Source organism: Lithobates pipiens, unplaced genomic scaffold, assembly GCF_037356315.1.
Source record: "Lithobates pipiens isolate NorthernLeopardFrog02 unplaced genomic scaffold, aLitPip1_a1.2 Scaffold_22, whole genome shotgun sequence".
Classification (NCBI taxonomy): Eukaryota; Metazoa; Chordata; class Amphibia; order Anura; family Ranidae; genus Lithobates; species Lithobates pipiens.
Genome location: NW_027507784.1, coordinates 185,914,457 through 185,926,933, shown reverse-complemented (window position 1 = coordinate 185,926,933; position 12,477 = coordinate 185,914,457). Strand labels below are relative to the sequence as shown.

General features: G+C 41.9%; 1 protein-coding gene across 6 annotated transcripts in view; it reads right to left on the bottom strand.

Moving 5' to 3' along the window:
- The window catches only part of HECW2 (HECT, C2 and WW domain containing E3 ubiquitin protein ligase 2), a 365,375-nt gene that overhangs the window by 148,059 nt on the left and 204,839 nt on the right, over positions 1-12,477 (bottom strand). For all 6 annotated transcript variants that reach the window (XR_013261865.1, XM_077448729.1, XM_077448731.1 and 3 more), the window contains 2 exons: positions 12,374-12,446; positions 772-941 (listed from right to left, as the gene is read on the bottom strand). Coding sequence is in view for 5 of the 6 variants with exons in the window: in XM_077448729.1 (XP_077304855.1) it covers positions 772-941; positions 12,374-12,446 (243 nt within the window). In the remaining variant the exon portion in view is untranslated. The remainder of the gene's footprint in view (positions 1-771; positions 942-12,373; positions 12,447-12,477) is intronic.

Genomic DNA, 12,477 nt, shown 5'->3' with positions numbered 1-12,477 from the left:
AGCATTCCATCAATGCCGCCTATCTTTGCCCATCATTGCTCATTAGTGCTGCATATCAGTGCTGCCTATTAGTGTCCATCAGTGCTGCATATTAGTGCCTCCTCATCAATGCCATTCAGTGGTGCCTCATCAGTGCACTTCAATGCAACCTCATCAGCGCACTTCAGTGCAGCCTCACCAGCGCACTTCAGTGCAGCCTCACCAGCGCACTTCAGTGCAGGAGAAAAATTACTTATTTATAACATTTTATAACAAACACTTTTTTCCAAAAATCTCTGGCTTTTTTTTTATAGCAACAAATAAAAAACAAGTGGTGATTAAATACCATCAAAAGAAAGCTCAGTTAAAAAAATTGATAAAAATTTTGTTTGGGTACAGTGTTGCATGACTGCGCAATTGTCATTCAAAGTTCGACAGGGCTAAAAGCTGAAAATTGGCCTGGGCAGGAAGGGGGTAAAAAAGCCCAGTAGGCCAGTTAGTAAGGAAAACAATAATAATAGTTTTGAAAAATCTAATTTAAAATGGTCAGGATTTATATACCAGGTTGTGCCCTCAGTGCCAAATACACATAGTTGTCTCCTGATTTAATAGACAATCGTCTTGTGTCTGCATCTATTCCACAAGCTTTGTGTCTAGAGTTAGAAGTCAAGCGACTGGGTATATCACACCTTTTACATATTTATGTAACTCTCTAGTGACTAGTATCTAAGGTACAAACCATCTCTTGCATTGAAAAGATAGATAGTGTGAATTTTTTTTATACTTTGTTACCTCTCTGTGCCATACTGGATTTGTAGTGTTTGCTATAATAGTTGATCTCCTTTCCTGGCCATGATGAGCAAATGTTGGGAATGTGCTTCTCTTTCCAGGTCGAATAGACATCTTCAGATAAGGGTCAGGATTAAAAAACATTCCCTTCTTTAACCCTACTGCTCTGAGATCTGAAAGACAAAATAGTAAAGTGGGTATACCAAAAACTTTATCAGCTGTATGTTTTATCAACCCACTACTCAGGTAAGATGACAAATTGACTACTATATAATTTATATTATAAATTACAACATAAAAAGATGAAAACATTAGTGTTGCCAGCTGGAAAACTGAACTGGGCTTATTATTTCCGAGTTCAGATCTGTATGGTTACAACATGTTGAGTAGAAAACTTTTGTTAAAAAAAAAATCTTACCAGCTACCTTCAGGTGACTGGACACTGGCAAACAAAGCTGCAAGGAAAGTCTTAGCATAACCCTCCCTCTGCCAGCAAGCCACAGTTTAGTAGCAAGGGGCAAATCATTAGGAACAGAGGGGGGGAACCTACTTCCTGTAATTCACTCCAAGAAAATGTTACTCACCTTTTGACTTTGCCTTTAAATAGTCATCTTGAAGTACAGTACAGGACTTGTACTAGACCCATAATCTATAGACCATGGGTCTGCTACTTTCAGGTGACTGGACACTACCAAAGGGGAGCCCCTAGGGCATACCCATATAGCTGCACCCACTCCGTGAGGCTTTGTTTTTTTTTTTTAACAAGCATTAAAGAGTGATCAAGACACAGAGGGAAGAGACCCGTGTTGTGTACTGTACTTCCAGATACCTTTACTGATTTTCATCATTATTTTGGATTTATAGTCATTCAGCTTTTTAGGCCCACCATTAGCAGGAGCTTTATTCTCCACAGCTACAAGTCCTTGCAGTGAAGCACTTGTTGCTTCATCTCTCTTGGCTCTCCTGAATCCTTCTTGGGGTTGAAGTTGTCCATGTTTCTTACATAACGGATCTCCATCTTTCCCAACAGCTCCTCAGACATATTATTTTTTATATGTGTGATTTTGCAAGTACAGCTATCTTATCTGTACCACGTACAATCAGAACTGTTGATAACAAATGTACCGTTTCCATTTTTTAAACTTTTGTACTTTTTTGCAAAGTGTCTACTGAATACTAATATGGTATATTTTTGGGCATTTTTTTGCATTATAGAAATCCTGTACCCAATTTGACTTAAAAAAACCTCTGAACAGGGACTGGTGTGTCTTTAAAATGTAAGTGTCAATGCCTGTAGGCATCACTATTAGCTTGCTTGTTCTCAGGGCAGTGGGTTCACATACTATTGCAATTTTGAGTACCTTGTATCTTTGATTTTATTGAAGTCACCAATATTCTTATCCATTTTTGTTTATATGTATTTGCAATAAAATGTACTATTTTTACAATAATACTTGGTCTGTTTACAATAGATCCAATAGGGGTTCTCTCCAGTGCTCTTGCACTGGGCATTCCTTGTACTTCCAGATAAGGAATGTACAGATAAGTAAAAATTCTTATTATCTTAATCATACAATTCAGGACACAGAACTTGAATTCTTAGACCATGGGATGGACCCAAGCAATAAAACAGAAGGGTGGGCAACAACATAGCAACTTAGAACTGCCAACAGGTCCACAAAAAAAGTAAGCATCTAGGAACCCAAGCAAATGCTCACATAGGAACTTAAAGCACCTTGTGGCCTAAACCCTTGAAGCGCAAAAGTCCACTATGGCCCCTTTCACACTTGTGAGACTTGTCCTGCGACTTGGTACTGCAAAGTCGCACGACAAGTCATACCCCATGATTTCCAATAAGTACCATTCATATCTGTGCGACTTCAAATCGCACTGACTTCAAAGTAGTCCCCGTACTACTTTGGCCCGACTTTAATGTGAGCTGAGGTCTATAGACCTCAAGCCTACACAGGCATTCCTTGAAAGTGTAGCAAAATTGCGTGACTTTCAAGTTGCAGCAATGTGAAAGGGGCCTATGTAGAACTTGGAAAATATGTCAAAAGGACCAGGTGGTGGCCCTTAATATCTGGGATACAAATGCTTGAGGCTGAAAAGCCCTGGGGGCACCAACAGCTCTGGTGAAATGGGTTCCGATAGAAAAGAATAGCAAAGTTGGCTTTCCAGGTGCAATGAAGTCCATTTCCTAGCTTCAGGATCATAGGAATGACTGAATCTGATAGACTCTTGTCCCTCTGAACCTGTACCTCAACAGTCAAGTAAGACAGGGGTTGACAAATTTGCTTGGAATCTAGGAGCCAGCTAAAAAAGTTAAGAGCCAGGTCCGTGACGGCGATCTGGACCTGTCCCTGGCCTGACATGGAGACGAGTGAGGGGAAGATAGCCCCCAGCCCCCCACCTGTCTCCAAGTCAATGCCCATAGCTCTTAGAGGGACATTTTATTTTTTTTACATTTTTTTTTCAAATGACAATTTTTTTTTAAAATTGCATTTTAGTGTAAATATGAGATGTGAGGTCTCTCTGACCACAGATCTCATATACAAGAGGACCTGTCATGCTTTTTTCTATTACAAGGGATTTTTACATTCCTTGTAATAGGAATAAAAGTGACACACATTTTTTTTTTTAAAAGAACAGTGAAAAAAATAAAAATAAAAGTTAAAATAAGAAAAAAATAATTATTTTAAACGCGCCCTGTCCTGCCAAGCTTGCGTGCAGAAGCGAACGCATATATGAAAGCCACACATGTGAGGTATCGCTGCGATCAGTAGAGTGAGAGCTAGCCCCAGACCTCCTCTGTTACTTAAAACGTGCAACCTGTAGAATTTTTTAAACGTCGCCTATGGAGAATTTAAAGGGTAAAAGTTTGTCGCCATTCCATGAGCGGGCACAATTTTGAAGCATGACATGTTGGGTATCGATTTACTTGACGTAACATTATATTTCACAATATAAAAAAAAATTGGGCTAACTTTACTGTTGTCTTATTTTTTTTTTTATTAAATAAATTTTCCCCAAAAAAGTGAGCTTGTAAGTCCGCTGTGCAAATACGGTGTGACAGACAGTATTGCAACAACCACCATTTTATTCTCTAGGGTGTTAGAATAAAATATATATATAATGTTTAGGGGTTCTGAGTAAAGGGAAGGAGATAGGCTGGCAGGCAGGGGAAGCACCATTAGCATTGCTGGTTGTAATTCCAATGGCCACCACAAGATGGCGCCAGATTCCAGAAGGAACCATAGGATCGCAGAAGGCCTCAAAGCCGGGGGCTCAATTACCGGCCGCCGGTGGCGCGGCCCGACGCGATCACACCGGGGGGGGTACGCGGAGACAGGATACCCCCAGCTGTGCTGCCCCAGGCCACTAATTCTAATCGCAAATGCGACCTGGCGCCCGGGTTTTGTCGAGCCCTGAAGTAAGAGCAAAGCAACAGGATGAAACAGTCACTGGGACAGATCTTGGTGTTTCGGGAGGGACCACAAAGACTGCCTGCAAGAGTTTGTCCAAGTACCATGTCATCATGGTCAATTGAGTGCAATGAGAAACACTGGCATGCCTTTCATCTCGATCATGCACAGAGAACAGGAAAAAAGCTTTAGAGGGATAAACACTTACTGTATATAATGTTGAACTGATCCCACAGAGTCACAAGGGCACCTACTGTGAAAGTCCAAGGGTCCCTGGTCCTAGCAACAAACCTGTCCAGTTTTTTGTTGAACCTGGAAACCAGAAGATACTATTCTGGTGTCCCTCACCTGTGACAGAGATCTTGAAACACCTTCAGGGTCAATTCACACTGAGGCAGCACGACTTGCAGCGCGACTGCCTCAGATGACCTGCATCCAACTTCAGCAGCGGCTTGCAAAATGACTTCTGTATAGAAGTCAATGCATGTCACCTGAAGTTGCTGCAAAAGTAGAACCTTTTTCTAAGTCGGAGTGACTTGTGTCGCTCCTATTAGAACAGTTCCATTGTACAGAATGGAGCGCGACTTGTCAGGCGGCTAAGTACCCCCGAGTCTCAGGTGAACAGACCATTCCCCTGGACCAAGATGCTGATGATTGAGAAAATCCACCTGCTGATTTTCTTTCTTGAAATTTGTACTGAGGACAGTGCTGGAAAGTGGAGTAAAACCCAAGTTAGAATAAGGTTAGAGTCTCTCTGAGCTGTACAACTTTTAGTGCAGCTTTTAGGGATTGATGTAGGCACTGGTCATGACATTGTCTGATTGAATCTGGGTCAGCTGAACTCATAATTGAGAGGTCCAGCATTGCAGGGATAACCAAATAGCCCTGATGTTGCTCAAAAGCTGGCCTTTCCCCAACAAAAAAGATCCTTGTAATGAGATTACTTCTATTGCCCTGTACGCACAGTCAGACTTTCCGATGGAAAAGGTGGGCTGCATCTGACTTTTTCCATCGGAATTTCCGATACACAAAGTTTGAGGTCTGGATCTAAAATTTTCCGACAACAAAATCCGATCGTTTAAATTCCGATAATGTGTACACAATTCTAACGCATGCTCAGAATAAATTAAGAGACAAAAGCTAATGGCTACTGTCCTCTTTATAGTCCCATCGTACGTGGTTTACGTCATCTCATTCTGAACGATAGGATTTTCCGACAACTTTGTGCAACCATGTGTATGCAAGACAAGTTTTGCCCAAAATCCATCGGAAAAAATATGAGGGATGCAAAAGCGAATGGTAGGGCATCTTCGGAACCATAGGGTTCTCTTGTATCTCCAGCCCAGGCCCCACTGGAAGTGAAACAGGGGGTACTGAGGGACAGGAGGAACACAAGTGCCTGTAGATGTTGATAAGTGAACTTGCAGAAGAAAAAGATGAGTGCTCTTCCTATACAATATAATACATCTAAAATAGATGAAATTCCCTTGGAAAGATTTGGCTAATATTATTCAAACATAAAAGATTATAGCTTTATCAAGAGAGCTCCAAAGAGCGGAGATAACATTTAAAAAGAGAAATTCACCTTTCAAGAAAAAATAATAAATGCACACATTTTACAAGAAAATTGGATCAGAGGAACTGGCCGGCAGGAGCTGGAACATGTTACATGTTCCATCCTAAATATGAGTGAAACATGTAACATGTTCTAAAACAGGGATCTCCAAACTACAGCCCTCCAGCTGTTGCAGAACTACACGTCCCATGAGGCATTGTAAATCTCTGACATTCACAGACATGATTAGGCATGATGGAAATTGTAGTTCCTGAACAACTGGGGAGCCATAGTTTGGAGACCCCTGTTCTAAAAGGTGGACTTATCATTTAAACATGAACGAGAGAATCTTCAACAGATTGAACATCTGCTTCTGCAGCAGGAAATATTGTATTGCACCAAATAATTAGGTTCATCATTATTATATTATGTATTATATTCCAAATATGTTTAATGTTTAAACTGAAAGGGTTTTATAGGATAATCAGAAATGAAATGAAGAAAGGTGAAGAATCGTTACAAAATATGATTAAGAAAGATGATATCTGGTTTTGTTTACTCCGCTTTGGATAATGAAACATATCAATAATTAAATTACAATTACAATTAAATTACAATTAAAATATGATAAAATTCATATTTCAGAGGTTAACGTAAGTAATGTATCTGTAAAACACACATAGCAGGGCTTGGCCTCGCCACCGTGTCATTGGCTCTAACTAACAGCAGCAGGAGCCAATGAGTAGTGAGAGAGTCTCGGTTCTCTTGCACATTGCATGATCGAGATCTAACCGTGTGTCGGGAAAAGAAAGTGAATATCGCTGGTGGCTATAACAGCCAATTGCGATAGTGGCAAGTGAATCTGTCAGGCTTGTTGTAACCAAGTTGATGGATCAACTTGGTACATTCAGCCTACCCATTAATGGTTCGAACCAGTCTATCGCTGACCTTAGTTAGGCTTTTCAGTGATTGATGGTTTAACCACCTCAATACCAAGCACTGATAGGCGGCACTGATGGGTTGCACTGATGGGCACTAATAGATGCCATTGATGGGCAGCACTGAGGTACTGACAGTCATTACTGACAGGCACTGCTGGGCATCTGTGAAGGGCGCTGACAGGCGTTACTGATGGGCACTGATTGGCACTTTGGTGGGCACTGACTGCCATCTTGCTGTGGTGAGCACCTCTGATGGGGCTGCGCTGATAATCAATGCGCTGATTATCAGCGCAGGCGCCCCCCGACAGGACAGACGCACTTTCTGGTTGCCGTTATGATCAGCTGTGATTGGTCATAGGCTCTTTACTACGATCGAAGATATGGTGTGTCAGAATGACACACAGCACCACCAATCGCGGCTTGTCCTGCTGGACGTCATATGACATCCAATCAGGATAATGGAGACACATTGTGGACGTCAATCCGCAATGAGGCGGGTGGGAAGTGGTTAAAGTTTATATGTTCTTAAAGTATGCATATGTTATGTATACCTTGTTATGGTTTAATTTTAAAAAATGTAGACATATGAATGTCTCCATATGTAAATATGGTGTATTGAATATCCATCAATCATTTTAAAATCAAGTAGAGGTCTGAGGGGAGCTCTGTCACTCCTCCACCCCTCCCTGTTCTTAAATTACCTGGCCAGCTAGCATTTGAAACTCAAATTTAAGGCACAGCCCCCACTGCTATGTCAGAGGGGGGAGGGAAGCCCACCTTTTTGAAACAAAGAACTTGCAGAAAAACTAAATCCATCCATACATGGATCAAAATTTGGTCCCTGCTGAATTTTGATCCATGTATGGGCAGACTGATTGTACCTAAATTGATCCTAAATTGATCCTGCGATCAACCTGGGTACAAACACCCTGTCGGATTTTTCTTCATGCTATAGCCGCTAGCAGTAATCATTGCATTATATGTACCCTGTATTACACTGTGTATAATACACTGTATTATATGTAATACAATAGTGCTGCGGAAGACATTTCCCTTTCAACAATGAATGTGTAGATGGAGGAAGGAAAGAAAATAGAGTAAACTATGGGCTGCTTAAAGTGGAACATTACCCATAACAACATGATAAAAAATAATGTTTTTCAGCAAGGAACATTCGTTCCACATTAACAATTATGCTACCAAAATTTGTGTGTGCTATGAATTGCCTCCAGCATTGCTCCTATTTATTCTTGCTGGAGGCTGCCATTTTGCTGAAGCCAAAAGCCCTTGAATAGCAGTAATTCATAAAGTAAAACTAGACCCATCAATTTAACGGTTGCAAAAAACAGTTAGATTCCTGGAATGCATGGGATTGCTAAATGTCACATTTGCTTATGTCCTCAACCAAACTGTAAAAACGGGGCTGTGAACAGGTTGGGGTAGAATCTATAAAACCTCTCCTTTTCTGGAATGGGGGCAAGGACTCCCTGTGAAAGGAGCTGCTGGAGAGCAGCATATAGATCCACCCACTTTTGTATGTAAAACAGCAAGTTCGAGAGCATGAAGTGGGGTAGGACGAAGAGTGAAACTCTAGTTTGAAGTGCCTAGATAAAACTTTCTGGACCCAGATCTCACAAAGGCCAGCAAGTGTCACGCCACTCTGACAAGTGGGGGCATTCCTTCATTGTGAGCAGAGATGTTCCCAGACTTGGTGGGCTTAAATTCCATGGTGGAAATGTGAGCAGAGCTTGTACCAGGACCTAGAAGTCTGAGAAAATAAAGGAATTATTTTTTGTCTGTGGAACTTAAAGCTTGCCTGCATGAGCTTTTGCCATCTTCTGAAGTAGTCTCATCTCCTGTAACTTCCTTAACGTGTCCAAGAAGTCACCAAAAAAAAGTTCCCTTTCAAAGGGTATTCTTAAAAGGCACGTCCTGCCTAATATTCTGCAGATTAACACTTGAGCAAAAGAGCAACAGAGATGAAACAGATGAAACATATCTCCCTACATTGGCTGCACCTGTCTAGCAGCAGTCTTCTCTTCTCTACAGCCATTCAATGTGCACAATTTACGAAACTTGTCTGAGAAGTTAGAAAAAAAGGAGATGGAGAGCTGCAGCTACACTCTGCTGTGCTCAGTGAGGAGAGCTGATTGGAGGGAAGAAACACACACCTTTCCACACAGCTCACGGGAACAGAGATGAGGCTGTGAATCAGCCAGAGGCCCTTCCCGTCACCATTTTTCTCTTGATGTCAGAAAAACTTGTCAGAAGTGACTAATGCTGAGGAATGAAGCAGCAGACAGAAATTCTATTTTGTGCTCTTAATTGAGACAAGTACACACTACAGAAGAATATGCTTTGTTCATATTTCATGTCTGAGGTTAACTACCACTTTAAGCTTGGTAGAGATATCAGCTGGTTGGGAGTCTTCCTGTGCAGAAAATGGTTTGCTTCTCTCAGACTAGACATCCATTCACCCAAGGACGCTAGCAAAAAAAAAAATAAGGCTTGCTGGAAGTGCTAGGATTATGCTAGAACTATCCTTACAGCTTTGTTTGCCAGTGTCCAATCAACTAAAGACAGCTGCATAATCCATTGTCCAAGATCTTGTGTCCTGTAATATGCAATTAATACACATTTGTGTACATTTACCTAGAATTAAGGAAAAATTATTCTGTAGACTAAAATAAAGAAAAGGTGCAGAACCTTTCAGCCACCAAGTGACCATCAAGCAGAAAGTAAACAGATCCACGCACCGGCGTGCGTTCCACCAAACGGAAGTTCTAGAAAGTGTCCCAGCAAATGTAGTATGAGGCTCGTATTTCAATGCATTTCACGACTATACGCGTCATCAGGAAATAGATGACGGATGTAGTCGCGAAATGCATTGAAATACCAGCCTCATACTACATTTGCTGCAACACTTTCTAGAACTTCCGTATGGTGGAACGCACACCGATGCTTTTGTACAGTGACCTGATAGTGAGAGACAGCTGAAAGCTGCACATGCTGATCGAGCGATTATACTATGATAATATTGTGTGTGCATTTATTTTATTCTGTTATGAGCTTTTACTACAATAAAACATACTACACTATACATGATCCTCTTGTGGTCCAGACTGGACCATTTTATTATAGTGTTGCAAAGTTGGAGTAAGGAGAGCTGCTGGAGAATTGGAATCTGTTCCTATGAGAAGCGGATCTGTTTACTTACTGCTTGATGGTCACTTGTTGGCTGGAAGGTTCTGGTGAGCGAATATACATATCTTTTTTCACTTGGTGGAGCACAAAGTCAGCATAACCAGCAAAATGTAGGAACCAAAAAGTGCATTTATGTATCTTTTGCCGTCTGTTAGGCCCCTTTAACACTGGAGCGCCTTGCAGGCATTACAGTGCTAAAAATGGCGCTTAAAAAGCGCCCTGAAACACCGCTGCTGTGTCTCCAGTGTGAAAGCCTGATGGGGCAGCGCAGCTATACCACCAACAAAGTGTCACTGCAGCGGCGATTTGCAGGCAGTTTTAACCCTTTTGCGGCTGCTAGCAGGGGGTTAAAACCACCCAGCCAACGGTTGAATAGCACCGCTAAAACTACGGTAAAGTGCCGCTAAAAATAGCGCTGTTTTACCGCCGATGCCACCCCTGCCCCAGTGTGAAAGGGGCCTTAGTGTCGCCCAGAAGCATCCTATATAAATCTCACCTTCCAGCTCATAAAAGCAAAGTTCTGACATGCCCTCCTCAGGCACACAGGGGGTGTGCTAGAGCTCTAGGTATTGACTGATGTAAGTAGATTCCAATGTCCTTGGTTCAGAGGCTCCTAGGTCTCTAAGCCCCTGTACACATGGTCGGAGATTCTGCCAACCAAATCCGTCGGATTTTGTCCGTCGGATTGTGTCCGAAACTGTTGCATACACACGGTCGGACTAATTTGTCGAAAAGTCCGATCTTTCAGAACGGGATGACGTAATTTCGTTACGATGGGACTACATTCAGGCTAGTAGCCAATAGCTTTGATGTAGGAATTTGATCTGAGCATGCGTGGCACTTGGTCCGATCAAAATTCGCTACACATGATCGGAGTATGTCCGATCAAACCAGTTGGTCGGGAAATATTTCCAACATGTTGGAAAATTGGGTCCGACGGAGATTCGGACGGAATCAGTCCGATGAATACCACACACAGTCGGATTATCTGACGACACGGTCCGATAAGACGCACTCCGACGGATTCTCCAACCGTGTGTACAAGGCTTAAGAATGACACTGATGGGAAAGCAACAAATATGCGCAGGCCCTTTGTGATACCTGCTTTTTACTTGCTTCTGTTATCACTTGTGTACAACACTACTATCGGTATTTGTATAATGACGTTTTCTATCTATATTTTGAACTATTTCTTCATTGAAGTGGGTGATCTTGTTTACGATGACAAGGAAAGAAAAACAAATTCTTTTGATATGCAAATTGTATTACATCAGAAGAAAAGACGTATATTTCAAAGGCCTGTGTATGTCACATTGGCATTCAGGTCAGCCAAGCAGATATATAATTTATATCATGCATTTTCTGGGAATACCTCACATTTGAATCTATTCACTTTAATTATTAAAAGGTTTCAGTTCTACACAGTTCGAGCATCTAAATACTTGCTTGCTGTAATACTAATACATATAGGATACACAGATTATTAAAAACACATTTGATAGATAACATATAGTATATAAAACAGGTTGTATTGCTTGTTTATCTATGAAAGCCAAAAGGGAGTATGAAATGGTCATGACCCCTATCAGTTTTGTTTTTTTTGTCTGTGTCCTGGGGAGATTTTGCTTCACTTTCTGTCCCAGAGGCAAAGCAGGAAGTAAGAGAATATCTCCCAAAAGCAAGGGATATCCAATATTAGACACCTGTCAATGAACAGATTTCCTCATTTAAAGCGGAGCTCCACCTTAAAGTGGAGCTTCCGCTCATTGGAACCCTCCCCCCCTCCGGCGCCACAATTGGCACCTTTCAGGGGGGAGGGGGGTGCAGGTACCTGTACAGTACAGGTATCTGCACCCACTTCCGGCATAGATATCTGCAGAATTTCCGCCCCTTTCCGCAGGTCCCCTGCTGCCTGCTGGGAAACACACGGATCCCAGAGACAGCGGGGACCATCCTTATTGCGCAGCACGACTCGCGCATGCGCAGTAGGGAACCGGGAAATGAAGCAGCAAGGCTCCACTTCCTGATTCCCATACCCAAGATGGCGGCGGCAGCACCCGAGAGACGATCGAGAGATCGGCTTCGGGTGCCGACATCGCGGGCGCTCTGGGCGGGTAAGTGTCCTTATTTTAAAAGTCAGCAGCTGCAGTATTTGTAGCTGCTGGCTTTTAAAAAAAAAAAAATGGCGGAACTCCAGCTTTAAAGATTTTGGCCCCCACCAATCCAGTGGTAACTCAAATATTTTAGATTTCCTATCACCTTCTGTAACAATGGTCACAACGTCCAGGGCTGTGGGTGATTCTCCCCAATGAGGTCACAGACAGCAGTAAAGTCCTTACATGGGTTCTAACCCTTACACATTTTTTTACAAAACTGAAAAACATGGTTTTACATAAACGTTAAAGAGGTTTAAACCTGAATATTTATTGGTATATAGGCCACTTGGTCAGCGTGTGTTTAAAAATAAAATAAGTAATTACCTGATAAAGTAAAGCTGGCTAATTTTCTACATTGTTGACTAGCAGAAAAACCTTCAGTGCCATCAGCTCCCATCTAGAAAGAAAAGGGGATGCATAAGTATTTA